The sequence below is a fragment of the Syngnathus leptorhynchus genome, chromosome 12 (assembly GCF_054491065.1).
Source record: "Syngnathus leptorhynchus isolate UIUO chromosome 12, UIUO_Slep, whole genome shotgun sequence".
In the NCBI taxonomy this organism is placed as follows: domain Eukaryota; kingdom Metazoa; phylum Chordata; class Actinopteri; order Syngnathiformes; family Syngnathidae; genus Syngnathus; species Syngnathus leptorhynchus.
In genome coordinates, this window is record NC_141206.1 from 10,994,713 (window position 1) to 11,020,521 (window position 25,809).

The 25,809-nt window shown below is 51.7% G+C and overlaps 5 protein-coding genes across 11 annotated transcripts; 1 reads left to right on the forward strand and 4 right to left on the reverse strand.

Annotated features, from left to right (window-relative positions):
• Window positions 1-217: 217 nt before the first annotated feature.
• m17 (IL-6 subfamily cytokine M17) lies at window positions 218-1,371 on the reverse strand. Its single transcript, XM_085925903.1, has 3 exons — window positions 1,179-1,371; window positions 947-1,089; window positions 218-884 (listed from the first exon to the last, which is right to left on the reverse strand). The coding sequence occupies exons 1-3, from the start codon at window positions 1,369-1,371 to the stop codon at window positions 432-434; spliced, it is 789 nt and encodes a 262-aa protein (XP_085782029.1). The 3' UTR covers window positions 218-431.
• A 3,394-nt stretch (window positions 1,372-4,765) lies between these two features.
• Window positions 4,766-7,158, reverse strand: taok3b (TAO kinase 3b). Its single transcript, XM_085925899.1, has 7 exons — window positions 7,122-7,158; window positions 6,516-6,752; window positions 6,329-6,457; window positions 6,033-6,236; window positions 5,736-5,975; window positions 5,455-5,667; window positions 4,766-5,375 (listed from the first exon to the last, which is right to left on the reverse strand). Exons 2-7 carry the CDS (start codon window positions 6,699-6,701, stop codon window positions 5,028-5,030), a joined length of 1,320 nt encoding a protein of 439 aa, XP_085782025.1. The 5' UTR covers window positions 6,702-6,752; window positions 7,122-7,158; the 3' UTR covers window positions 4,766-5,027.
• Window positions 7,159-8,224: 1,066 nt separating this feature from the next.
• susd2 (sushi domain containing 2) lies at window positions 8,225-13,317 on the reverse strand. Its single transcript, XM_085925893.1, is given in 16 exon segments — window positions 8,225-8,453; window positions 8,517-8,610; window positions 8,672-8,863; window positions 9,160-9,254; window positions 9,405-9,588; window positions 9,872-10,120; window positions 10,214-10,388; window positions 10,391-10,563; window positions 11,454-11,722; window positions 11,798-11,883; window positions 11,946-12,147; window positions 12,290-12,461; window positions 12,537-12,704; window positions 12,772-12,923; window positions 12,992-13,190; window positions 13,263-13,317. Coding segments are annotated over 16 exon segments (2,502 nt in total). The 3' UTR covers window positions 8,225-8,416.
• On the forward strand, window positions 11,046-25,725 carry svopb (SV2 related protein b). Of its 5 annotated transcripts, XM_085925895.1 has the most exons (19): window positions 11,046-11,085; window positions 17,029-17,187; window positions 22,412-22,435; window positions 22,569-22,648; window positions 22,717-22,823; window positions 22,885-22,970; window positions 23,049-23,147; window positions 23,230-23,301; window positions 23,370-23,494; window positions 23,559-23,622; window positions 23,709-23,834; window positions 23,906-24,034; window positions 24,108-24,184; window positions 24,264-24,340; window positions 24,400-24,504; window positions 24,667-24,778; window positions 24,860-24,941; window positions 25,000-25,089; window positions 25,161-25,725. In XM_085925895.1, the coding sequence occupies exons 4-19, from the start codon at window positions 22,587-22,589 to the stop codon at window positions 25,323-25,325; spliced, it is 1,578 nt and encodes a 525-aa protein (XP_085782021.1). In that variant the 5' UTR covers window positions 11,046-11,085; window positions 17,029-17,187; window positions 22,412-22,435; window positions 22,569-22,586; the 3' UTR covers window positions 25,326-25,725. The 5 variants fall into 5 exon arrangements, with proteins under 5 accessions (XP_085782021.1, XP_085782020.1, XP_085782024.1 ...); XM_085925897.1 differs by lacking the exons at window positions 11,046-11,085; window positions 17,029-17,187 and adding an exon at window positions 22,229-22,301; XM_085925896.1 differs by lacking the exons at window positions 11,046-11,085; window positions 17,029-17,187 and adding an exon at window positions 22,290-22,344.
• myo1hb (myosin IHb) lies at window positions 13,782-20,316 on the reverse strand. Of its 3 annotated transcripts, XM_085925891.1 has the most exons (32): window positions 20,305-20,316; window positions 19,396-19,557; window positions 18,974-19,089; window positions 18,709-18,904; window positions 18,568-18,648; window positions 18,332-18,511; window positions 18,172-18,270; window positions 17,967-18,080; window positions 17,826-17,897; window positions 17,629-17,748; window positions 17,497-17,564; window positions 17,145-17,250; window positions 16,990-17,070; window positions 16,839-16,930; window positions 16,684-16,778; window positions 16,563-16,609; window positions 16,411-16,491; window positions 16,232-16,337; window positions 16,040-16,157; window positions 15,866-15,979; window positions 15,717-15,793; window positions 15,572-15,640; window positions 15,433-15,517; window positions 15,211-15,373; window positions 15,053-15,136; window positions 14,887-14,980; window positions 14,757-14,803; window positions 14,557-14,692; window positions 14,420-14,490; window positions 14,259-14,356; window positions 14,093-14,192; window positions 13,782-14,031 (listed from the first exon to the last, which is right to left on the reverse strand). In XM_085925891.1, exons 2-32 carry the CDS (start codon window positions 19,519-19,521, stop codon window positions 14,005-14,007), a joined length of 3,063 nt encoding a protein of 1,020 aa, XP_085782017.1. In that variant the 5' UTR covers window positions 19,522-19,557; window positions 20,305-20,316; the 3' UTR covers window positions 13,782-14,004. The 3 variants fall into 3 exon arrangements, with proteins under 3 accessions (XP_085782017.1, XP_085782016.1, XP_085782018.1); XM_085925890.1 differs by having other exon boundaries at window positions 14,259-14,692; XM_085925892.1 differs by lacking the exon at window positions 20,305-20,316 and having other exon boundaries at window positions 14,259-14,692; window positions 19,396-19,575.
• Window positions 25,726-25,809: the final 84 nt, after the last annotated feature.

Consider the following 25,809-nt stretch of genomic DNA (forward strand, 5'->3'; position numbering starts at 1 on the left):
CACTTCCAGTTTCCAGACAGGGCCTGCCTGCACTGCACCTCTTACGTCACGCCCACAACGGGCGACCTACATCGGGGACGGCCAAGCATGAGGAATGGTCGCCTGATTGCTCCAAAATAACGGCGCCGGCGACCAGACGTGGTAACGTCACGCAGTCAGACGTCTCCGGACGCTTCCTGATTTTCTTTTTGGACACCGTCGGGTACAACACATGACGGACGCCTTCTTCCTCACCCGTTTAGCCAACACATCTTCAAATGTCAATTTGGTTTTTCTTCTTTTTATTGAGCTGCTGGGCCAGGTTCCAACATCCGCGCTACAATCCAAGTCCATTTCCTGGTCCCAGTGCGCCAATTTCCCAGCGTTTATGTCATAAATATTAAATATAAATATCATAAATAGGCCCGAGTTCCTCCGAGGTCTTTCTGGTGTCACTTGAATGCCCTCCTGCCTCTGCACACTTTGCCCCTGAGGCTCCTGAGCTCCCGAGCAGCGTTGCCCAAGAACTCCCTGTAGGTCTTGACCACCACGCAGCCGTAGACCTTCTGCTGGAACACGTTCTGGGCCGGCAGCTCCGGGACCACGGGCCCCTCGGCCGGCTCCTGCAGGTTGGGGAAGGTGTTCCGGTAGAAGGTCCCCACCAGGGCTCCCAAGTCCCGGCCGCGTTGGCCCACGTGGCCCAGCTGAACCAGAACCGGACTACCGGGGGCCTGGAGGTCGGCTTGCTGCTCGTAGACGTGTTTCAGGTGCGGCAGGAAAGCCCGCAGGCGCTCCAGGAGGCTCTCCAGCCGCTCGGAATGCTCCAGGCCGGAAATGGCGGGCTCGGGGATGTCCTGGAAGGACGCCTGGCAGAGGATCTCCGACATGTCCCCTTGGGAGGCTTTCTGGAAGGAAAAACGCGCTTAAGAAAGGACAGCCAACCTCAAGCAGAGATTGGGGGACTCACGTAGGTTTTGATGAGGTCGGCGGATTCCTTCTGCGCCAGTCTGGTCACCTTTAAAATCCGTTGGAGCGAGTCGGAGCACTGGTGACTTCTGCCCGAGGATGCCTGATGGGTGGACAGCAGGAGCAGCAGGAAGGCGAGCAATGCTGGAGAGACAGACAGGTAGCGAGCGCGTGTCATCTTTTGGATCCGTCTGTCTGTGTGTCTTTTCAACCTGTCGGACGAAAGGTCTTACTTGTCGGTGTGGCCGTCCAAAGCGGGCGTCCGTCGATCATTCTCCTCCAGGCAACGACAAGCGTGGCTGGGGTCACTTTTGCCACCACGCCGGTCAGCGTCGGCGGCGCTCCGGCAGGCGCGTGGTCTTCATGTGGCGCCTGGGCCAACTTGTGTTTTTTTAAAGAAGTGCTCGCAAAGGGTATATTTGTCATCTCGGGAAGTGACGTGAAAGCTTTTTGTGAGGCAACCAAATTTCCCCGAATTTCCTCCTCGCTTGATGCTGATGCGGCCTTTTGCCTGTGATTTGTATGGAACTTGATTGACAGGGTGAGGGAGGGGTGGGGGCAATGCCCGTACATGCCCGCCGGGTCACGTCCAGGCGTGGCCTGGTCAAATGATGATGGATCATTTGTGTTTTCAGGACAAAAGAAAAACGGGTGTTCCTCCCCGTTTCTTTTTTTTTTTTTTTTTTGGGGTGAGCATTGTTAAGAGGAAACGGCGGAATGCTTCTTTCTCAATCTTCAACTTGTTTGTGCGACGATGAGGACACGGCCGTCAGCGTCAGGCTGAGGTCACGTTAGAGCGCCCGCCGCCGTTTCATCGTGACTCGGCCAATGAGGAAGCGACCTGCGTGGCAAGATGGCATATTATGCAATCTTGATTTTTTTTTTGATGGGAGGAGGAGGAGGGGGGGGGGGGACTTGAACGTGTAATGGTGGTGGTCAACACCTCATCGGTCACTTCCGCTCTTCCCGTGACGTAAATTGATGATATCAGTTGGAAAATGTTGAATGACTAATATGATGCGCTTGCCATGCTGGCTTTCATTCAAATGGCAAAAATATGATGTATTCTTTTGTTGAATTCAAATGTATTTATTACATATTTTAACTTCAGAATGTTCATGTCCCTTTTTCAAAATGTACATCATTTAAAATGAATGATAAATGAGTTTTCATATGAATTTTAATCATTGATATGAATTATTATCAATCAAATATAACCTTTATCTTTGAGAGTTTTCTGATTGGACATAATAAACACATTTTTCAACGTTAAATGATCAATATTATGATGAGTTTTAAATAATCTTATTTTATATTTTTAAAAAATCCCTTTTTTAAATCTACAATTCTTCAAACTATTTCAATGAAATCAAATGTATTTATTTTGAACAAATTGTAACTGATAATATTTTAGGCCAAACATATCATCCAAAAAGTATTTTTAAAGGCTTTATTTTCTGCCTTTGTCATCAAATATCAAAATGACAAAGAGCTGAACAGAAAGTCTTTTATTTTGTGTTGGAACCACACAGGAAAGGGCCGCCCCGGGCTCCTTCCCCTTTATCCGTCCTCATATTTAAGTTCTAACTAAACACACGTTTCTAGAAACACACATGATCAAAATCCAAATCATCTTTGTCAGGAAAATCATCATTCAAATCATTTCGCAGCGCAATCGGCTAAGTCGGGAATGCTTCTGAAGCACTCGGCCAAGCCTTTTCTTGGTTTTTGCACTTTTATATATGTGTGTGTGTGTGTGTTTTGTGTATGTGTGTGTTGTCATTTGAAGACACCGAATGAACCTCGTAGCACTTTTCGGACTTGCGAGGGCTTCGCTTGCACGTGTAAAAAAAAAAAAGGCCTTACTGCATACCAGGAACATCATCATCATCATCATCATCATCATCACCGTATTGTGAAAATGATTTTTTTTTTTTTAGCTCAATCGAGGCTCAGACTGATTCATTTCTATTGCCTTCGGGGTGGTTCAAATTTCTTTTCTTCTTATTCAAGTCAAGACCAGCACATGAAATCAAGAATCATTGGAGGCGCTGAGAACCCAACTCCATTTTTGACAAATCAAGGTGGAGTTCCAGTTTCAGCCTCTAGGGGGGCAGTCCTCTATTGCACTCACTGTCAATGTGTCAATTAGGATAGCGCCAACTACTGCCGAGGAGGACTAACTCAACTTTGCTTTAAGTATCGGTGTCCGGTATCGGCAGCGTCCCGGACTACCCGATATCGCTATTGGCCCGATGCTAAAACCTGCTATTGGTTCAACGTGCACGGGATATTTGGACCTGGACCACTGTTGCACTACTATTTTTTTTCTAATTCGGGTTTGCTTCTCTGTCTTTAGGCAACCTCGACGACGGAGATAAAGACGGAATCAAAGTGCAAGCCAATCCATGTAAGTAGTGTCTGTCTTCTGGGAGGTCCAAGTCCAAATCACATGTGCACTATAGGCCCCAGATTTAGTTGAGGACCAAAAACTGTTGCCTGCAAAAGCACCAGAAATGGAGTTGGCCCGCCGAAGCCCACCCAGTTACTATCGTTGACGTCTATAACCGTCGATGGCACTGAATGAGTTGGAAAAAAAGTGTCATTGGCTCAATCTGTCCGTGTCGTTGACGGCGAGAGCGTGGACAAGGCTAAAAGTGGCGTAAGAAATGAAGCACCAAACGATCGGTTGGTCCAACCAAATGGAAATTGTGCAAGCTGCTCAGTCACGGCAAATATTGCGACACAACTGTTGTAACATTCTGCGCTTTCCACAGGAATCCACCCGTGACTGAAAATCAAAACTCTCACTCAACTTTGCCTTCTCATGAAAAGTGTCCGTCATCATCCTAATTGCAAATCTGGCTCGTGTGTGTGCGTGTGTGTGTGTGTGTGTGTGTGTGTGTGTGTGTGTGTTGTTCCGTCCGCCGTCACGATAGAGTCTCACAACTACACGATCCCGAAAAAAAAGAAAAAACTTGTAAGCTCCGTCACGTGAGTAAATAGACGGGTTGGGGTGGGCGTGTCCTAACTCTATGCTCAAGTACAAATATTGATTTGATATCAAAAAAACAGCACAATTGTCACCATTGGTCGTGGACAACACGTCGGATGACACAAAAGAACAGCAAATCAAATTTGGAGAAAAGGCACGACAACTCAAACAAAGGCAGATGTGAATCCATCATAGCTTGGGGGGGGCGAGGGGCGAGGGGCGGGGCAACCTAAAAATTCTCCTGACAGCCACTTTATTTACAAACGGAGCCATGCGTCACGTGTCCCTAATAAAGTGCATGCAATGAGAAAAGCCACGACGCCGCCACGCCGACGTTCACATTCCGGAAAAACAACGAGAAGTAGAAGAAAAAAAAAAGAAAGCAGCTTCAGACAAAGAAGGACGAGCAGAAGAAGAAAAATCAGATGAAGAACCAGAAGAAGATAGACAAGAAGATGACGAGAAGACAAAGAAAACAGGAAGAAGGAGAACCAGAACCAGAAGAAGGAAAAGAAGAGCGTCACGGGGAGGTGTCGTGGGTGTGGTCAGCTCACATTCCAGCATGTCCCGGGCGTCGGGGTGGGCAAAGGATTTGTGCTCAACCGCAAAGAGGTCAAAAATCAAAAGTGGATCTAACATTTGGACTCTTTGATGACAATTGGCCTCAGAAGAAGATCTGGATTGTGCCGTTGGGAAAAACAGCACTTTACAATGACGTCATCCCCCCCCCCCCAAAAAAAAAGTCATTTGGCCCACTGCGGGCCCGATTCCAGAAGAGATTTGGCCCCGTTGACCCCCGCCCGGGCCACGCTTTGCCCACCCCTTCTCTACACACACGCACACACCATGGAGTTCCACTAAAACATATCAAAGTGCCCATTTTAGCAAAAAATTTCCTGAATTATTCACTTGATACCAAAAATCCAGACCAAGGGGGGGGGGCGACTAATCCCCAGACGGCGAGTGGCCGGATCCGCTCGGCTTCCGGCGTGAAGGAAGGAAGGAAGGAAGGAAGGAAGGAAGGAAGGAAGGAAGGAAGGAAGGAAGGAAGGAAGGAAGGAAAAGGTGGCCGCCGGCTGGTCCGCTTTCATCTGTTGTCGTCCTTGAGGAACAAGTCCAAAGATCCCAGACTCCCGAAGCCCAGGATGCGAGTCTCGCTGTCAAAGGACAAAATCTCTCGCTCCTGGCGCTCCAGCAGAGTTTTGATCCTCTCGCTGCGATCCTTCTGCAGAGCCGAAAGCTCCTCCTCCATCTTCTGCTCCAGGTGGGCCCGGCGGATGGAGACCTTCTGCTCCAGCTTCTGCAGCTCTCGCTGGTGTTGGCTCTCCATCTGGGACTTGGTCTTCCTCTGGTAGGCGTCCAGCAGCTCCATCTCCTGCTTCAGCTGCTGCTTCAAGGCCTCGCACTCGGCCTCTTGCTCCGCCTCCAGCCTCATCTGCATAACGGCAATATGGCTTTATCACGCTGTTAGCACGGAGGCTAGTTTGGTCACGGCACGGCGGCGCGGCGCGTACCGCTTGCGAGGCGGTCATCTGGTTGATGGAGTGCTCGTACTGCTCGGCCAGCACGGCCAGCTTGCGGGTCTGCTCCTCCTTCAGCCCCTTGAGGAGACTCTTGTGCTCCGCTTTGGGCGAGACCTCCAGCTGGTGGTTGCGCAGAGCTTTGTACTGCTTGTTCTGAACCTTGCACGTGTCCTGGAACTGCTTCTTGATCTGCAGCTCCAGCGCCTGAGGACGGAGGCGCAAATTCAATTCATCCTTTCGTGCTCTTTTTTTTTCACTTTTTCAAAGGTGACCTTGAGGTCTCTGGGCTGCTGCCTGTGCTCCAGGGCGTGTTTGCGCAGGAGCTCGTGCTGCCTTCGGCTGTTGTACTCCTCCTGGTTCTCCAGCTCGGTCTGGTGCTGCAGCCGCATCAGCTCCACGCGCAGCTTGTGGAGCACGTGAAGATGCCGCTGCTCCAGGTCCTGGGTGGCCTCGTCCTGGCGGATCATCAGGGCGTGCTCCATCTCCTTCTGGCTCCTCTTCTTGTTCAGCTCCTGGGGAGAGGCGAGGACATTTTGGATTTGCGCCGTGCCACGGACAGAGGCGCTCACCTCTCGGAGTTGCTCCTGCTCAAAGTCGTGCTTCCTGAGCAGACTTCGGCGCTTGAGGGCCCGGCAGCTTCGCTCGTAGACGAGCCGCTGCTGCGCCAGCAGGTCGGCTTCCTCCTCGGCCTGCGAGCGCTGAATGGTCTCCTTGTGGCGCGAAAGACGCTCTTGCTTCTCCTCTTTCGGGGTGCACGGGTCTTCGCTCATCTCCTGCGAATTCAGGCCGATTAGTGATCGGCGCTAGATCGGCGGATGGTTTCAGTTTTCAAAAAATGAATTTTGTCCAGCAATTCTTCTTTCACCTCTTTGATTTTGTCCTTGCAGAGTCGGTACTCTCTCTTCTGGCTCTCCAAGAAGGACGTCAGCTCCTTCTTCTGCTGAGCCGCGATCTGCTGCTGGATGCGCCTCTCCTCCGCCGCCACCGACTTCATCTGCCGGGAGGCATCCATGGCTACGGTGGGCGTTGTGGCGACGGACGGCGGGCCGTACCTCTTTGTCGGTCTGAGAGGCGTGGCGCTTGGCCAGCCGCTCCAGCTCGGCGTACGTGCCGTTGGCCTGCGTCTCCAAGTCTTTGTGCAGCCTCAACCTGTGCTCGTCCATCTCGGCCTTGAGCCTGTTCTCCAGGGCGATCAGCTGCTTCTGGTGCTGCCGCCGCATGCGCTTGTAGCCAGACATCTGCTCCCGCAGCTCAAAGTTCTGCTCATGCTCCTGGATCTGCCTGATGACCTGCAAATTTATTTGGACTTGAAATGCTGGCAGTTTGTTGGAAGGTGTGCACACTTTTGCAACCACCTTTTCATTTGCAGGTCATTTTTTCTTCAATCTCAAATTCATTTGAACAGCGTGAGTCGATTTTTTAAGGAGGTGAGTGAGGAGGAGGGGGAAAATAACATCCATTAACAGGATGTGGTTGCCATGACTACGGATGGATGTAGTCATCGCATAACGCGTGAGCGTGCGCCCTCCCCCCTCCTCCTCCCCTTTCACACACGCACATGCACGCGCATTACACTTCTCCCCCTCCCCCCCCCCCCCCCCCCTGTTCTTGTTCTTGTTGTTCATGCAATCGACGGACGAAGAGTGAGTGGCAAGTACCAAAGATGCTGATGTGACGGTGGCGGTGTTGCGTTCGCAGTGGCTTGGCTGCCGCCGGCTGTGGTGAGAAGAAGGCCGCAGCTGTGGCCCGCTGGAGTCCCCGTGCGCGGCCTCATCCCTTCTTCACGCCGGCAGCATGCTCCTGCACTGCGGAGGGGGGACGAGGAGCAGAGGAGGAGCCGAAGAGGAACCGCGCTTCTGCCGCCGCCGCCGCTGCAGGAGGAGGAGGAGGAGGAGGAGCTGGAGCTGGAGCTGGAGCTGGAGCTGGAGCGGCCCGCCGGCGCAGCAGGCCCGCTCTCCTTGTGTCCGACGTCCGCAAATGCAGCACACGTCCGCCGCCGGCCTCACGCGCATCCTGCAGCTCCGCTCAACGCGGGCTGCGAGTCCTTTTTGGCCGGGAAAAGGGCATCCTCCAGCCAATCAATGCAAAACCAAAGGCCGCCGTGATTCTCCAGAGGCGGGCGGAGAGGGGGGGTGGGTTAGGGGGGCGGGGGTGACAAATATAAAATAATAATAATAATAATACGGAGCAAGGGGGAGGGGGAGGCAATTACGCAATGCCTACCATTGATAATCGCGGAAAGATGTGATGTAATTTTGTGGCACCGGAGAGGAGGCAGCCTTTCCCCGGGTGACGGTTGCCACGCTCGCCTGGAGGACGGCGGTGGCGCTTGCGGTGGCGCTTGCAGAGGCGCTTGCGGCGGCGGCGGCGGCGGGCCGGTGGCGGGAGGCGAGTCCGGACATGGTGCCCAGGCGTCCCGATGTGACGCCGCTCGAAGGCTCGGATGTGTGTCCTACATTTACAGCGCACTTGGTCATGGTAGGTGCTTCTCGTGCCTTCTATTCATCTCCTCAACCCTCTCTCTCTGTCTTTTTCTTTTTTTGGTCCCGCTTTTCTTCCACTCCCCCTTCCCTTAAAGAGACACCGCGCAACCAACACTCGCACGCGCTCAATTTACTCTCGTGATGGCGGATAGGTGTGAAGATGGAGAAGTAGGAGGTGGAAATAGACATCAAATACCTCATCAAAGTAATACAAGTATCTAAACACGTCATTTCAAATACACACACAAATATTCTCGCTCACTTTTCTCAACCCAATAACCAGATAGCTGGCAAGATAGCTAACGATGGACAGCTAGATAGCTCAATGAGTGGCCAAAAGTAAAACTGCACTGAAGAATTTATTTTCACATTTGGAAGTCATTACGCAATGTCAGCAGAATACAATTCAGCCGTCGTACTACTGGTGAAGACAAAGGTTGGACTATGACGAAGGAAGGGCCCGCTCTCAGTTAAAGATTGACATTCATTCCCACTGACCTTCCCGACCTGCAAACACACCAAAACACCAAACAGATCATCCCATCACAAATCATGCCACTCGACCCTCACCGTTTCTTGGTCCAGAGCACGACCCCCGTTGTTATTAGCGCCACCCCCAGAAGAACGCCGACCACAGAACCGGCGATGACGGCCGCGTCGTTACCTGTCGACAAAACCGAGTTGATGCAAACGGCCGAGCCTTGTTTTCACGCACGTGGACGCACTAGTAGGAGCGTTGGGAACGCAAAGGGTTTGGCCTCCCGCCGACCAAGTGCCGTCCGCCTGGCACGTGCGCTGGGCCGCTCCTTGCAGCGTGAAGCCGTGGTCGCACAGCAGGCGCACCGTGGCCCCTTGCAGGTAGGTGGTGCCCTCCTTCTTGCCGTTAATGGGAGGCGCCAGCCAACCGCAGGAAATCACTGCGCGCGTACAGGAAGTCCAAATGACAATCAACAAAAACACCCTGACGCACTTGGATTGCATTGTCCCATGCTAATGCTAACGTGCCATGCATATATATATATATATAAAACTTAGCAATGCTGTTAGCTTAGCAATTAGCCTCACGCGATAAAATGCGAATGCAAAACTTAGTGACCTTAGCTTAGCATGTGATTTAGCCTTCTGCTAATTGTGTTTGATACTATCGACGAATGCCGATGCTAAAGCTTTGATGTTTATTGATGACCTGACTGTTCTCTGGCAAATACCTTACCAGGCTTCAAGTCTTCCACAAGAGAAATGTGACCACGGAACGAGGCTTTGGTGGCCTTTCCCAGCTCCAAACTCCGACCCACCAAAATATCATACCTGCAAAAAATCATGACGTGTTAGCATGACGTCAGCAGATTTTCTCCCCGGTCATGATATGAAAACATTTTTACAGGAAACCTCAACCTCGATTTGAAAACACAAAACAAATCCAATTTTGTCCGTTTTATGCTTTTTCCGGCTTCATACCTGCAGAAGTGAGAGTCGTCTCCGGAGCAAATGTCAGAAGCAATATTGTAGAGCGGGTCGTCGGGATTCTCTGGGACTGAAAAGGCTGGAATAAAATCGGGGTCGTGTCTGGGAGAATTGTAAAAGGTGTCCAAAAGGTATTTGGAATCGTACGTAAACAAGGCGGATGTGTTGGAGACAGCCCCTGCAAGACAACAACACTCACATTTCACAACTCCACTTGTAATTAAATGATTGTACTTGTAAAAAATTGACAAATATTTCGCCAATTTTTGACCCGATAGAAATAGTTCTTGTTCATTTGTAAAATTGGACAAATATTTCCATTTTATGGGCCCAAAGGTTCAACAACAAATGATTGAATGCAATCATCCAATACATTTGAATTCACCATTTTTCCAAACGGCTTCATTGATCATTCTAATATCTATGTCAATTTCATTTCAAAGATGAAGTGATTGTCTCACAGCTAGCCCCAAAGTTGAAAACCTCCTCGGCGTTATCGGCGTAGGCCGCCGAGCCGCCGCGGGCGGGAAGCAGGTCGTCGTCGGCCGCCCCGTTGAAGTTGCCCAACAATCCCCGCGTGGCGTTGTGGAATTCTTCCGGCAGGAGCACCGTTGCCGTAACGGCAGCGCCGCGGAGACGCACCTCCACGCCGGCGCCGCTGGGGAACATCACCGTCACGTTGGCGCCCGAAGGCGAAAACACAAACACACCTGACAAGACACAATTTAGCATTTGCAAAAATCCCCCCTTTTTGTCATTGGCCTTTTGTTTAGCCCAGCTATCTTCAGGTAGTTTTTCCTCACCATCCAGGTCCATCCAGCTCTGCTCATTGAACAGAAGCCGCTTTTGATTTTGCAGCACTTGTAGGTTGTCATCAGCGGCGACCAGACGCACTTCGATGATGTCCGACGTGGCTTCCCTCATGACCACGGACGACAGCTTGGTGGCATTTTCTGTGTGGCGAAAATCAATGTGATGAAATCTCCATGAAGTGCGCTTTCCACCGTATTTGGCTTACCGTTGACCGACTCGGTTCTGCCTTGGATCGTCAGATGCTTTTCGGGAGACGTCAGCAAAGTGTACTCGCCTTTGCCGTTGAAAGAATAGCGGACGCCGTCGAACGTTATGAAATGTGGATCTCCAAACACAACCGCTGGGGGTGCAAACGGAGACGAGTGAGGCGCAAAAAGTCCTACGGGGGCGCCCTCTAGTGCTACGTGAAAGTATCACTCAATTTCAGTAAATGTTCAAACTGCACTTCATGTTTCATTTCAAGCACTTCAGTTGCAGTCATCGTTTGAATAGGACTGCATTTATCATTTTGTAATTGTTTAACGAATAGAAGCTAAGCTAAGCTAAGCTGAAGAATTTGAAGTAGGAAATGGTTTGATTGGTTAAGTAAACTAACCAAACTGCTGAAACTAAAATTGAAAAACATTTGCAATGAAATTAGATAAACATGAAAATGCTTAAAGAAACGGAACATTTACATATTGCATTTGACGTTTCCAAAACTATATCTATGTCAAAGATGTCCTTTGTTTTTTGAGTCTGGGAGTTGTAGTGCCGTCAATCTGCGTCAGGCGGAAGTAACGTCATATAGCAGCAGCCAATCAAAAAAGCGCCATCCGATGACGTCACTCCTGAGCGACGAGTTTGCGACACGTATCGCCAGGTAAGGAGCGCTTACCTTTTCCATCATGTCTCCACTGTACAAGAAAAAAGAAGCAAAACTCTGACTAAAACTGAACAAAAAAAAAACCTAAATCTAAAAACTAACAGAGCTGTCCTGAAAACTAATTAGAATTTACTCAAAGCAAAATAAAAAGGAACGAAAATCAAAACTATAATAATCTTGCTCTGAATTGGTGAACAAATGAGAAAGTAGGAGGTAAATATCCCAAATTGTACAGTATTCTAAAAAGGTGGAATTTTCAGCAATGTTGTCCCCTAAATGTCCTGAATGAGCAAACCATCTTTATGTTTCAATCGCATGAATCATGTGAGCTCATGTAAAAAGGGTGTCAAGCTTTGTTTCCCCACCTGAGGCGGGAGGCCGGTAGCGCCGACAGTCGCTGGAGCCTCTGTGCTTGAAGTAGTAGTGGCAGTTGTCAGACCACAGGCAGCAGTAGTAGAAGCTCAGGACGTCGTACACCCAGTGGGACTGGCCCGGCACCCGGGGGGGGGCGCGGTACGGGGGCGAGCCCCAGTCGTGGGCCCGGTCCGGGGTGCTCCCTCCGATGGAGTCGGCCGTCAGGACCTGAGCGCCGCTGCTGTCGTAGCAACACTGCTGACCCGCCCTGTACGTGGGACTGCGGAGGCCGTGTTCGAGGTCAGCCGATTTTTGTTTTCTTTTCGAAACTGAGCATTTTTTGGAACGGACTTGCCTGGCTTGTACGGCCCTCACGCAGTGAATGCTGCCCGGGTGGTACGTGCACACGCTGCCTTTCTCCATATCGCAGCCGTAATCCGTCTGAATGTGCAAAGCCAGAGAGAAATAAACGGCGCCTGGATTTTCTTTGAAATTTGCCTTACGTGGAATCTTCCCGTGTCAGCCCGGGCCTGCGCCAGGGTGCAGGGGCAGTCGATGATTTCGTCCTGGAAGTTGGGCAGGTCGTTTTCCAGCAGGTCCCACGCTAAACATTTGTCCAGCGCCCAAGCCCCGGAGTCGTTACGGAACGTGCCGTCCAGGTGCCAGGCCAGGGCGTGGTCCTCGCTCCACGCCGCTTCCACATTCCTAACGTTAGATTATTCGCCGTCATGTCAGTTTGAAAGTGTTGATTTTCCCAATAGGCTAACGGCTAGCAAGCTAGCTAGATCGAGATCATCAATATGTGCATAACATGGATTGATGACATACGGAAGAAACTTGAACGTACACCAAACCGTTTGGGTTTGCGCTCGAGCTGATCCGGAGCGCTCCGAGTTCCCAACTTGAGAAATTGGCTGAAGGTTGAGGCACAAAAGTGAAGCTGCCGTTGTTGGCGCTATCCGTGGTCAGGGAGTAAAGATACCTCCACTCGGCACGCCATTGCTCTGAGTAGGGCTTTCCTGCATGGGGGGGGAGAGATGCGGTATAAGTCCAAAAAAGGGACGGTGTTCCAGCAATTAGATGGTGCATCTTACCAATCTCCCTGTAGCCCCACAGCTCAATGTTGACCCTCTTTGCTTGGACCAGCGAGGTGTTCCAGGTCACCTGCAAGGCGCCGCCCACCCCGGGTGTGCCGTAGTACTGCCACTTGGTGGAGTTCACCAAAACCGCCTTGAACTTGGAGTCCAACTTGCCGGTATGCACTGCGCAGGACGCAAAATATTCACCGGGGTCCCAATGCGTGACGCCGGACCGGGGACGTTCACGTACCCGCCAGCCAGGAGCCCGCTCTGTTGAAGGTGATGCCCAAATTCGAGGAGACCTGCACGGGAATCCAGCCGCTTTGGTAGAGGAGGGGCGAGACGCAGTGAGCGCGCCCATTGGAGTCCACGTAACCGTCCGTCTCGATGTGGTCGTCGAACCTGAAGGAGAAGCGGAGGCCGCCCGGATCATTCGGGGTCACCTCGCTTTTGAGCCATCAAAGTCGTACTTGCAGCGGATTTGAGAACTTTGGTTGAAAGTCGCATGGAGTAGGAGAAAATCGGTGCCGCCCAAAATGGATCCCGACTGCGGGGAGAATTCCACGCAGAATTGCCGATAATCGGGACAGCAGTCGTCCAGAGACGCGCACGTGGGCCGGCACCAACACGACCCCGACGGTTGGCCGCATTTGCCCTCGCACGACTCGCCTACGCAAAAAAAATCAAAAATCAAACTCCATCACAATCTGATGGACGTAAAGTGACAAAAGATCGGCTTACCGAGTGTCCCGCTGATCCACGAGAGGAGAAGAACCAAGACGACAGACTTTTGCATCTTTTGGCTTTTGTGTGAGCGAAAGTCTGCCGGCCCGCTCCAGATGACATTCAATCATCAACTAAAGGCCGTCCGTGGCTTTAGATAACGCTTTGGATGAAGGCTCGGCGGAGGTTGGCGTCGCGCCGTGGCCGGACTTTGGCCCGCTTTTATTCCACTCTCCTCAAGACAAAAAAAGTCACGGCTGCATGCCGACGGGCGTCTTTTACTGCTCTCGTGAGCACCTTTGACTCCACTCCAAGTTTTATGTGAGCTTTTTATAGGCACGTATCAATCTGAGGCCATGGCCATAAAAAAAGCCGTCTTGGCTTTTTCATGAACGCTTAGGGCTACTACTCTACCTGCTGATAATTGTGAGGCTGCTGCTATTTGATGGAAAAGTCAAGTGTGGACCCGCAGAGCCAGGAGAGCGCCACTAGAGGGCAGCACTCAACCTACAATGATTAAATCTCAGAAGCGTCTGCTTTTATTGTCATCAACCAAGTGACAAAAGTTTCCAATACAACGTTGACATGGTGTGCTGTAATATATTTTTTTTTACTCAATCCTCGAGTGAAATATTGGCAGTAACAGTTAATATGCTGTTGGATGAGATGAAGTGGCAACAAGTAAAAAAAAGGAAAAAAGTTTCTCGAGTGAGCGTGGCCGTTTGCAAAATCTGCCGGCAGGGGGCGACGTCGTCCCAAATCATCTGGATTTGGCGCTGGTGGATTCCTGAGGAGGACGCTGAGTGTTTATTTTTTCTTCATTTAGGAATTTATTTGTATTTTTTTACCACAGTCAAATGTCCATTTTTGGCTCGGTAGACGGCCGACTCGTGACCGCTCCTGAAATCCACGAAGCCTTCCCTGCCATGCTGGATGTCAATTCGCACGCTGGATTTCAAATTGGACTCGATTAGGACGACAGTGAAAGCCCCGCCCCGCCCCTCCGCCACGTACCTGCCCTGGACCACCCGGATGAAGTCACGCTTGTCGACGATGACGTTGAGCTTGGTGAGGGCTTCGAACAGGAAGTCGCACTGCAGAACGAGATCCCCCTGCCGCAAAAAAAGACTCCAGAAAAGCCCCAAATTGTCAATCTCAACAGGATCATCTTGTACCTTCTGCTTGACGTCATCGCAGGTGACGTGCAGAATCAGGACGTTGTCGCTCAGGTTGCTCACGGAAACTCCTGGAGGCAAAACAACACGTCGTCCAGAGCACTTCCCGGAGGAGCGGCCCTCGGCTCCGATCGGACCTTTCAGCGAGCCGTAACGGATCCTCTGCTTGATCTTGGCCCGGTCCAGCAGGTAGGCGGCTTCTCGGGTGAAGACCAGCTGGCGAGGACGAGGTCGAAAGCCGTTGCGGTCGTACTTCACCACCGGGACGCCGTACTGCCGGCGGCGAGTCAAAACCCCGTTGCGCAATCACCAGCATTGAGACGGCGCCCGAGTTTACCTTCACGTTCTCGTGCTCCATCATCTGCAACACTTTCACGTTCATGTCTGGAAAGCCCGGATGAAGGACAAAATGGAAGCGTTAACGGTGGCGGCGGGAGTCATTCGACGGCTCGTCAAATTGGACCTGCCTATTCTGGTGTGGAGGAAAGGTGAGCGCACGCTCAGCGGGTAGTTCTCCTTCCTGCCCTTGAACATGGAGCTGGTCTGCGCTTTCAGCAGCAGCTGCCGACGACGACGAGCCCAAAAGATCACGCTGGGCGTTTGGCGACGCGCAAATGCCAGAGCGGGACGTACCTGCGCCTTCCTCTCCTGGGAAATTCCTCGCACGTATTTGCGCACCATGTGGCGAATGAAGAGTTGCTTCAGGAACATCGACGCCTGCAAAGTGGGAGGGGCGGGGCTAAGCACCGTAGGAGACGGAGGGGCGGGGCCAAATGCGGCCGCCGGCAGACCTCTTTCATGACGGGCGGGGGGGTGAGCCACGAGTCGGCGCTCAGCAGCGTCTCGGGGAGGTTCTCCTTCAGCCGGGTCAGGTAGTTGTGCCTCACGTAGGCCAGGTAGTCCCGGTTGACGGCGCCGCCCGGTTGGTGGCGGGTCATGAATCCTTTGATGAACCTGCCGCGGCAGAACGGGCTCCCGTTTGGCCACGTTTATGGGCTCGACGGCGGCCGTACCTCTTGATGATCCCGACGGCCCATTCCCTCTGTTGTCGTTCCTTTCTGGCCGCCAGGCCTCGCCAGCAGTTTTCGATCTTGGTGGCTGCACGAGCGCTTTGTCAGAGTCGGGAGAAAAAAAAGCCACGACAATACCCACCGGCTTCTTTCTGCTTCTGGTAGTCGCCTTTGACGTGGTAGCCTCTGTACTTGGCCTGGATGCTGGTCGCTGCGACACACGGCGGGGCGGGCGAGTGGTCCGGTAAACGGTACCAAAAAAAAGCCAGAATGGTGCCGATTCTCACCGAGCTTGTGTTTGCAAACTTGAAAAGCGTCTTCGGTGGCAAACAGAGTTCTCGGGTGGCGGATGAAGATCTTGGTCCTGGAAAGGAGCGAGGCGGGCGCCGCGTGATGTCGCTCGACTGGCTCTCGAAAGGCGACTGGGTTTCCCTACCGGCCCATTTTGTACTCGTCGGGTTTGTATCGCAGGTGCTGGACGAGGACTCGCACGCCTTGGGCCGCCGTGCCGCTCCAATTGGGCCAGGTGTCCGGGCAGAGGGGCTTGTACCTGCCGCCGACGTCGGCAGATTTTCATTTTGTCAGTTTTGACTTGCCCTTGCCGGCTTACCTCTGGAGGAAGATCTCGTATTTGCGGCGGTAGGCGAAGCCCGCCCGCCGCACCCTCAGGTGCTCCATCAGACCCAAGTACTTGACCTGGTGTCTCACCAGGGCGTCATCGAAGCGACCTGGAGGGAGGGAGGCAGTTCGGTCAACCCCATGGATGCCGCCTGGCCTGGCCTGGCTAGCCGTCGGACCTCACCTGGCTCTTTGGCTTCATTGGGCTTGACGCAGCGGACGTACCAAGGCTCTTTGCTCCTCAGGATCTCAGTCAAGCCCGCCAGGCTGCTCTTGAACTGAGTCGCCACCTGCGCCCAAAAAAAAACGCCCACTCGGGAGAAGGAAAACCAAAAATGGGAGAAGGCGTCTCGGCTCTCTCACGGTTCCGGGTCTTTTCTTTTGGTCCGGCTCGCTGAGGGGGAAGCAGTGTTGGATGATGGCGTTTTTGGATTGTTGCATGACCTTGAGTGGAGAGAGGAAGCTGGATCTGAACCAAAAGCGCCACCACGTACCACTTCCCACCCTTAACTTACCTCTTTTCCGTTTCTGTACAGAAGATCGTTGTTTTTGTCCAGAAATCCTGCAAACGGATCAGATGTTAATGATGGGCGGGGCCACAGCGGACGCCAAACTCGCCACGGAGGCTTTCCCCACCTCCGACGCGATACGTGACCTCGCCGGCGTAGTGCAGGAGGCGGAAGTCTCCTCTGGCCAGAGTTTTTCTGGTTTTCTGGTCGGCCAATTTGTGTCTGCGGAAAACGGCGAACTCGTCGGCGTTTGCTCTCGAGTCTCAGAAAGAAGTTTCTTACGTGACAAAATGAGGATGGCCGCCAATTGTGTCCTCCATCTTTTCCAACAGCGTGAGGTCGCTGGCCTCTCCGGGACGTAAACATTCTTCATCCTGCACAAGGAGGCCAGCGTTAGACGGGCCTCTCTTTTGTTTTGCGTCATCCTCCTCACCAATAACGAGATGATTCCTCTATGTTTCTCCTCCACCAGGTCACAGATGATCTGATTGTTGAAAAAGGGCACCGGCTCCCACTGCGCGTTCCAAACGACAAATCCAACGTCACTCGGGTCGTCGACCGGCAGAGTTGCCGTCGGGCCGGACGCACCTCGATGCCTTCCGTCTCGTACTCGTCCTGCTCCGACTTGAGGGTGAGCTGGATGAAGAGCTGCTGCAGCTTCTCGTTGCAGTAGTTGATGCAAAACTGCTCAAAACTGACATTAAGGGGGGAGAAAAAAAAAACTCTGATCGTCATCTACTGATATTGGAACATGCGAGCGTTTCAATGATGCGGTGTCTCAATCTGACCACTAGGGGCGCTCTGTAAAAGGAGCACAATTGTAAGAGACAAAGAAGAACACCGAATGCCACAAAGGTGTCAGAGCATTTTTCTCAATCAGGTGCTTTTTTGCTCAATTCTTTTGTTCTTCAATCTAAAAAGTGAAGTAAAATGATCTCACCTGTTGAGCGTGAAAACCTCAAATCCATAAATGTCCAGAAGCCCAATCACAGTCTTCCTGGAGGAATCCTATCAACATGTTTGTGTCGATGATGTCATCGATGCTTTACGCTCAATGCCGTTTGTTGCTCACCGTGTTAGCTAAGGACTCGTTGATTTTGTTGACCAGCCAGTTGAAGGTGCGTCCGTAGACGGCTTTGGCCAGGGCGTCCCTCGCGTACACGGCGTGCTCCACCGACAGGGGACTGAACACCTTGGCCCCCCCCCCGCAAGAAAAAGACGCCACCGCGTTAGCAGGCTAGTTGGGTTAGCTTGCGCGGATGTTGTCACCTCGTCTGTTTTGGTTTCAATCTTGCGATGGGTCAAGCCCTGTTGGAGCACCTGAGCGGGAATCCCGAGTAACTGGAGGACAAAGACGCAGTTTTACCCTGAGTCCGGCCATCAGTGAGGACGTTTTGTTCTGTGCGGGACCTTGGACAGCCAGTGCAGTTGGCGGCCATTGCTGAGGCCGGCGTAGCCCCGAGCGTCCGCCTCAAACGTGATGTTACCCAAGTGGAGTACGCTGCCGATGATTCCAAACAGGTGCTGGTTCAGGTCCACAAAACTTTATATTATTTCTACCCTGTTGCTCGGCAGAAGTTGTGGAAACTAATACACAAGAAACTGTGATTCCTACCTCGATCTCGTTCTGGCTGAAGTCAATGACGGCGAGAGCTTTGCGCACCGTTTTCCAGTCGCTTTTGTCGTTGATGGAGCCAACTTTGGAGCAATTGCCCTGAAGGAGACGCACGCTCGGTGAGCCGCCAAAATGGCCGACGGGCACGCTCGGGCCAGACCTGGACCAGGTAGTTGTAATGCTGGCAGTTGTTCTCCAGGCCCAGCCAGCGCAGCAGCTCCTCGTCGCCGCTTCCCAGCATCTGGTAGAAGATGTGAAAGTTTCGCTCGCCGCGGTTCTGATGGACTACGCGGGACTTCTCCAGCAGGTAGCTGAGGATGTGGCCGCCGGCTGCTCCGCCCTGAAAGAATTTGGCCGTAAACGGGGGTTTGCTATTTGGAGGTGCCCGGAGTCTACCTGGTGATCAAACTGGATGTCCATGTACTTCCCAAAGCGGCTGGAGTTGTCGTTCTTCAGGGTCTTGGCGTTCCCGAAAGCCTGGAGGACGGCAAACGTCGAGAGCGGAAAAGAGGAAAGGCGCCGAGCCCGCTCACTGACCTCCAGAACCGGGTTGGACAACAGCAGGCGGTCTCTGACGTTGAGGATTTTGCTACTGGGACAGCTGACGGCGTAGAAATGGAGAATTTTCTTGGAGGCCTCCGTCTTGCCGCTGCCGCTCTCGCCCGAGATCAGGATGAAGTGGTTGTTGGACTCCGACATCATGGTACGGAACACGTTGTCGGCCAGCGCGTAGCTGAGCGGAACACGCAACCGTGTCGTCCGTCGCTGGCCAACGCCGTGACGTTTGCAAACCACAACTTACATGTGAGGCGGGAGCTCAAAGAAGTTGACGCCCATGTAGATGTCCATTTGCTTCCTGCTGTAGATGTCCAACTCCTTGTACGGGTTGAGCGAGACCAGCAGCGTGCCGATGTAGGTCTGCAGAGACGCGAGGTCACGGAGGTCACTTGGTGCCACCAGCTCGTACGTTTGCCTTCATTAAAGGCCAGTCGCGTGGAGAAGGTGCCCTCTGTGTGATTAACGTTGTCCCCATCGGGAACAATCGCTTTGCTAAATTGTGGCGGCGACCTTCTGGGACCTTGCCGTTTCAGCAAGGCCACTTGCCTAATTTAGCGCCAGAGCATTACTGTCCTAAGAGTCGAGTCCAAATTTGGCCAAGCGGAAACTCAACGTTAGCATACGGGTTAGCATAGGCGTTAGCATGAGCTCGCTTCAGCCGCTCACATAAATGAGATTCTCCTGGAAGCGTTTCTTCAGGTTTTCCAGGAAGGCGCTCTCGCTGGTGTAGGCGTCCAAGAGAACAAAATCCTGGATCCCCACGCGGTCCCGGGCTGTGAGGGAGGCTTCCATGTTCCTCAGGATGCGGTTGCAGCGCTCCTCCAGGCTCTGGCGCAAACAACAAATAACAATGTTCTCCAGCTAGGACCCTTCTGTTGCACCCTCACCAAAAAAAAGCTGTTGCTAGTCCATCTGTTGTTATATCAACGTTCAACACTAGGTGGCAGACATGAGCTAACACTATGTGGTCAAATGTTGCCCCCCCCCCCCCCCAGATCTACATTTGACATTGATTTGGACAAACAGAGTGATTGTGCGTACGTGCGCCTTGAGCTGGATCTCATATGACGGATATGCATGACATGGCTGCTTCTTATCTGACTGTCTGTCCCTATTTTTGTGACTTCCCGGACAGGACCTTGCCGGCGTCCTCTCTGCTGGCGATGAATCGATATTCAGACAAAGCTATCTAATCTTCTCCGCTTACGCAAAATGTTTTTTCCCCGCTGTCTTTTCAAATGTCTCTTTCAAGGAGCTTCACATTTTTGTAGTATTAAAAGATAGACAAAAAAAATCGACAATGCCAAAAAATGCAATTTTCAAATGAAGAACACAAAACGGACGTTATGTTCATGTATGAATGAGGAGCCAGCCCAATTAGGTCAATAAACAGCGGCGATTTTGCTCGTACGCACCACAATGAATTGAGGGCAAACATTTCAAGAAAACTTCCACAATAAAAAGTGATCCTATTAAAAACACCTTTGACATGCAAAACAAAATTCATCAAGTCTCGTGGGGAAATAAAACAAAAAACTCAACCGTTCTCAAATTGGAAGCAAGTCAGTCACCTACTGTACGCTGAAGCTTTCGACTGCGACTAACTTCAGAAAGGAAACAACCACAGATTACACTTTTTCCACTTCCTCCGATGGGGAAGCATCGATGTGCGGAGGGGGGGGGGGGCACAAACATGACTGGAAAACATCCTCCAGTTGAATATTGAGATATTGAGGGCGCTACGGTGAACGGCCGCCCCGTGTCCAAGGAAACATGACTCAATGCTACGCTGGGTCACGCTCCAGGGGGTCCCCCGCTTCGGAGCTTTCTCCAAAAATGTCGGCCTGCCTCACTCGGGTAGCGAAGTCCGTACCCGAGATGATAAAAAAGTTTGCGTTACCTCTGTCACTTCCACGTGAGTCATGGTCCAATCGCTCCCGTAGCTTGAATCCGCTCAAACCTAAAGCTCTTCTACTTCAGTCAGCGTCAGTCAGAAAAACAAAGTCCACAAGTTTAGGGGTCCCGAGGTAGACCCATGGCGGAACCTCAGCCGGTCATCAAGTGAGTCTTCCCTCCATCCGCCAAGAGTGAGCCGGAGGAGGACGCAAGCGCGCACTTCCGACCTAATGAGGCGCTAACGACTCGCATCGGCGGCCCCCGTACTTAAACATTGATGGAGTGTGTGTGTTTATGTGTAATACAAGGATGGAGAAACGCGATCTTTCCAGGGTCCCCGTCCATCTGTCCGTCCTTAGCGCTCTCCATAAAATTAAAACACAGGTATTTGATTACTGATCTTTGATTAGATGGATGGATTTCAAGCTAATGATGAACTGCTGCACTTGAGAGCCGCCATGTCAGCGCCACAAAGAACAACCAACTGCATTATACAGTAGGCCACGTCGCTCGCCTTCGTTGGAGATGATTGATCCAGACCCGAGAACAAAATATGCCTTCCAAAATCCTTCACAATCCATCTCCCATTTTCAAGAAGGAGCATTTACTCGCCCGTGCTATACTTTGACGGCAGCGGCCATTTTGTTTCATTTTTAGCAACAACAATGTCTTTGGCCTCTGCTTAATATTTAACACCCGGGTTTCCCGTATGGGCATCGATGGAGGCTTCTAAGGTTACCGGTCGTCGACGTGGCTGAGAGAACTTGTTCCACCACTGTTATCGCATGACATAAATGGACCAGGCGGGAATGGGCGTCTCTCCGAGTTCTACTGTAATTACAATTGGCTAGCGTGACGCAAGAAAGATTGAAATGAATAGCAAAGTACACGCCGAAAAGCGAGCAGAGCATCTTGGGCGACAAGTGTCCATCAACAGCAGCGAAAATGGTGATGCGTCTGTCTCACCTTGGTGTCCATGCTGGGCTGGAGCGAGCGATGATGCTCTGCTTTGCCGCCTTCCGCTCTGTTGGTGAGTCCAAACAAGCTGAAGGAAGGCGGGCGCCGTATATATAGATATACAGCGCTGAACTGTATTTATGAGCGTGCCACCAACACTTTTTTTCTTTCAAACGTTACATTGCCGTAAATACTCTGCTCCAGATTTGCAAGTCAGCTCGTTGGCCTTTTATTGCTGATGGTGCTGACGCCGTTGCATCGTGTGACCGTGGCTACTTTAACAATGTTGAGGTGGTCACTTTATCAAGCAGACAAATAGATGTCATGGTCACAGATACACAAGTTCCCGATGTACCTGAAATGCACGACAAGGTGACCTTACTCGTTTGACCTTCTGCAAACCTTTGGAATGCGCAATGTTTCATGAACATAAAAATTCCACACACTTTTCTTCCATTTTTATTTCATCCACATAAATGCAATTCCAGATGTTCCGTGATTTAGTTCCAAGTGAGTTCAAAGTTGAGCAGGACTAACTTTTAAGTAATTGAAAGAATTTTTCATTTGTTTAAGGTGACGTCGTCGATCGGATTCAACCAGGAAGTATTTCTCGCTATGTGATTGGCCAAAGACACCGTCAATCATCTCATTGCCGCGAAAAGGATGACGCCCACTCCTACTGCATTTATTTCGTTAACTTGTTGTGCCCAATCCTCCGAGTATGACGACATAATGAATTATTGCCGCGAGGCTAAATAAAATGTGTGTAAATTCGATTTTTTTTTTTTACCTTCTGCAAATTACCTGCTTGCGTTTTGTTTCCGGGTAGGTGTGAACCCGCCCTCTTTTACAGGTACTCTTGTTGTTTTCCGTTCACGTTCCACCGGGAGCTGTCGTCAAAGTGGCTCCCAAACTCGAGGAGCAGGTCCTACCGCTAATGCTTGTTGCGTCTCGTTTCGTCTCGTCCATCCGTCCCGTGGACACAGTGAAGGCCCGCCGACGAAATGGACAAGTGGAATTCCGCCATCTCCGTCACGTACAAGCGCTGGAGAAATCCCGATCAGAGGTTCGAAACACTCCATTCCGCTCGACCAGGCAGGCACACAATAATAATAATAATGTCTTTTTGTTTAGTATGGAGGGAAAGCATGTGGATGAACCTGCATCAGGTTCCATCAAGGATGAGGGCTGTGTGACCATTGGAGGTTTGACCCTAGGGCGCAGAAAGTCATCCGTGCAAGGTTTGTGCAAAATCAGCTTTGACTAAATGTGCCCAATATGATCCCTTTGTCTTTCTTGCAGAAACCTTCACTCTGGATGAGGCGCTGGACGCTCTGGGCTTTGGGATGTTCCAGTGGAAATTGTTATTTCTCACCGGCTTCTCCTGGGTAAGAAATTTTTTTTTTAAAAAGCCTTTTGGTCCCTATTTGGCTTTTGGCAAACAGGCGTGGCGTGTGCGATTTTAGGTGGCGGACGCCATGGAGATGATGATCCTCAGCATCCTGGGCCCGCAGTTGCACTGCGACTGGAGCTTGGAAGGCTACAAAGTGGCGCTCATTACCTCGGTACCAACGGGCTTTTTTTTAAATTGACAAGACACAAACAAGTAGTGAGCCAGCCGTGTTTGTCCCCCCGCCCCGCCCCCAGGTAGTGTTTGTGGGGATGGGCATCAGCTCGTCCTTATGGGGCAACTTGTCGGACAAGCACGGCAGGAAAAAGGTGAGTTGAGCCGGGCCTTTTGCCCCACGGCGCCACTGAGCGGCGGCGGCGTCTTTGTGTGACGGCAGGGGCTGACCATCTGCATGGCTTGGACTTTTTACTACAGCGTCTTGAGCGCCCTGGCGCCCAATTTCTATTGGCTCTTGCTGCTGCGAGGCTCGGTGGGCGTCGGCATCGGAGGAGCCCACCAATCGTGAGATCGGCTTTTTCCAAATTTCTGCTAAAAGAGACGTTTGAGCTTGCGTGACCTTCCGCAGGCTGACGCTGTACTCGGAATTCATGCCGTCCAAGGCGAGGGGCTTCTCGGTGGTCCTGATGGCGGTGGGCGCACGCGCATCACCATACCTTTTGAAGGATCCGTCTGATGGATCCTTCTGAGGGAGGGAACCGCTCTTGTCCATTTTCAGGCCTTCTGGACTGTAGGCGTGGTGCTGGAGGTGCTGCTGGCCGTGTGGGTGATGCCCGGCTTGGGCTGGCGCTGGCTGGTGGGCCTGTCCGCCGTGCCCATGGGCATCTTTCTCTGCTTCTGCTTGGTGAGGACAGCTCGTTTGACGTGTGACCTTTTCTTTTCTTCACTTTTTTGTATTCGTTTTTGAATGCGCAGTGGCTGCCCGAGAGTCCTCGCTTCGACCTGCTGAATGGAAACGTAAGCAAAGTGCTGGGCACGCTGGAACGCATCGCCAAGGACAACGGCAAGGCCTTACCTCCGGGCAGGATGGTCCGCAACCTGGCGGTGGGCGTCGGCCGACCGGCCGTGGGTGGATGTCATTTGATGCTTCTCATCCGCTGGTCTTTTTGGAACGCAGCCCAACGGCCGCGGGCGTCTTTCGGAGCTTTTCACCCGGCGCTACCGCAGAACCACGCTGCTCCTCTTGTTCATCTGGTTGGCTTGACAAACATTTGCCCGCTCGCACGGTCGGGGCGATTGCGCAACGCAAAGTTTTTCTTTGTGTCGCCCGGAGGTTCTCCTTCGCCTTCGCTTATTACGGAATCATCCTGCTGACGACGGAGATGTTCCAATCTGGAGATTCGTGCGGGGGTAAGTGGCCTTTTGGGTTAGCTTCGGCCATGGGCGCTCACCACGTGAACGTGTGCCAGTCACCCAGAGGGCCAAAATTAAAGCCGGGTGTCGTCTGGGATGCAAATTGCTCACGTCCGAGGACTACAAAGACCTGCTGTGGACCACCTTGGCTGAATTTCCAGGTGAGTTCCACTGTGTTGGATACCAAGGCTTTTTTTTTTTTTTTTTGCATTAGGATGTCGCCAGTTGACGTTATTTATTTATGATGTGCTTTTATATTGATTGATGTTTCCTTTCTCCATTTATTTGTTGAATATTTCTTGATGTTTCCTTTGTGCTGTCAGGCCTGGTTGTGGTTCTGGGCACGGTGGACTGTCTGGGCAGGAAGAAAAGCATGGCCCTGCCCCTCTTCATCTTCACCTTGAGCCTTCTGCCCTTGTACGCGTGCATCGGCAGGTAACGGCCACCCAAATGCTGTGCGCAAAACGTCTTCCCTTTTAAATCTGCCTGCCTGCCTGCCTGCCTTTGGTCTTCCAGGGTAGCGCTGACCGTTTTCATTTTCATGGGGAGAGCCTTCATCTCGGGTGGATACCAAGTGGCTTTTTTGTACACGCCAGAGGTAAAAGCATTTTGCTCCAATGTGGAAAGGTCCAAAGGTTTTCGCCGTGCTTCGTCAGGTCTTCCCCACCGAGACCAGAGCCTTGGCCCTCGGCACCTGTAGCGCCGTGGCCAGGGTGGGCGCCCTCATCACACCCTTTGTGGCACAGGTGAGCCGACGGGGAATTCAAATATACGCAAACGAGAAGGTGCCCACCCACCGCTGACATTTTGATCCAAGGTGCTGCTCCGACATTCCGTGTCCTCGACGCTGGCCGTGTATTGCCTCTGCTCTTTCCTGGCCGGCGTCCTGTGCCTGCTGCTGCCCATCGAGACGTCGGGAAGGGCCCTCCAGGAGACCGAGCGCACCCCCACGCTAAGCGCCGCTAACAGACAGCTTAGCTAAAAGACAGCCAAAGATGCGTGGAAGTGGTTTGGCACAGTTCCATTCCCTCCTCCGACTGTTTACACCCACGTTTATTTCTCAAATGTCAAGTGAACCTCATTGACGGCACACTCCAAAACTTCCTCAGACTTCCTCGATGTTTCCAAGCGTGAACATTTGAGTCGATGACGCACCTGCTCAAAAAAATGTTGTAAGTCCCTGTATAGGACACAAGACGGCGACAAAGCCCTTTTTTTTTTTTCCAAAAGTGACTGCCCGCCCGCCCAAATAAACCTCCTCTCCTCGTTTCAATAAGATGCCACGAGGTGGCGCCAAAGCAAGATTTTTTTTACCTTTGGCCTCAAATACGATTTAAAGTGCCTTTGAATAACGTTAAATAAAGTTTAGAAGTGTTCCTAAATTGCTCATATTTTCTTTTTATCATTTGACACCTGGTTTGATGTGGCTCTCATCAGTTGAATTACATGACTGGTCCGATGCCACA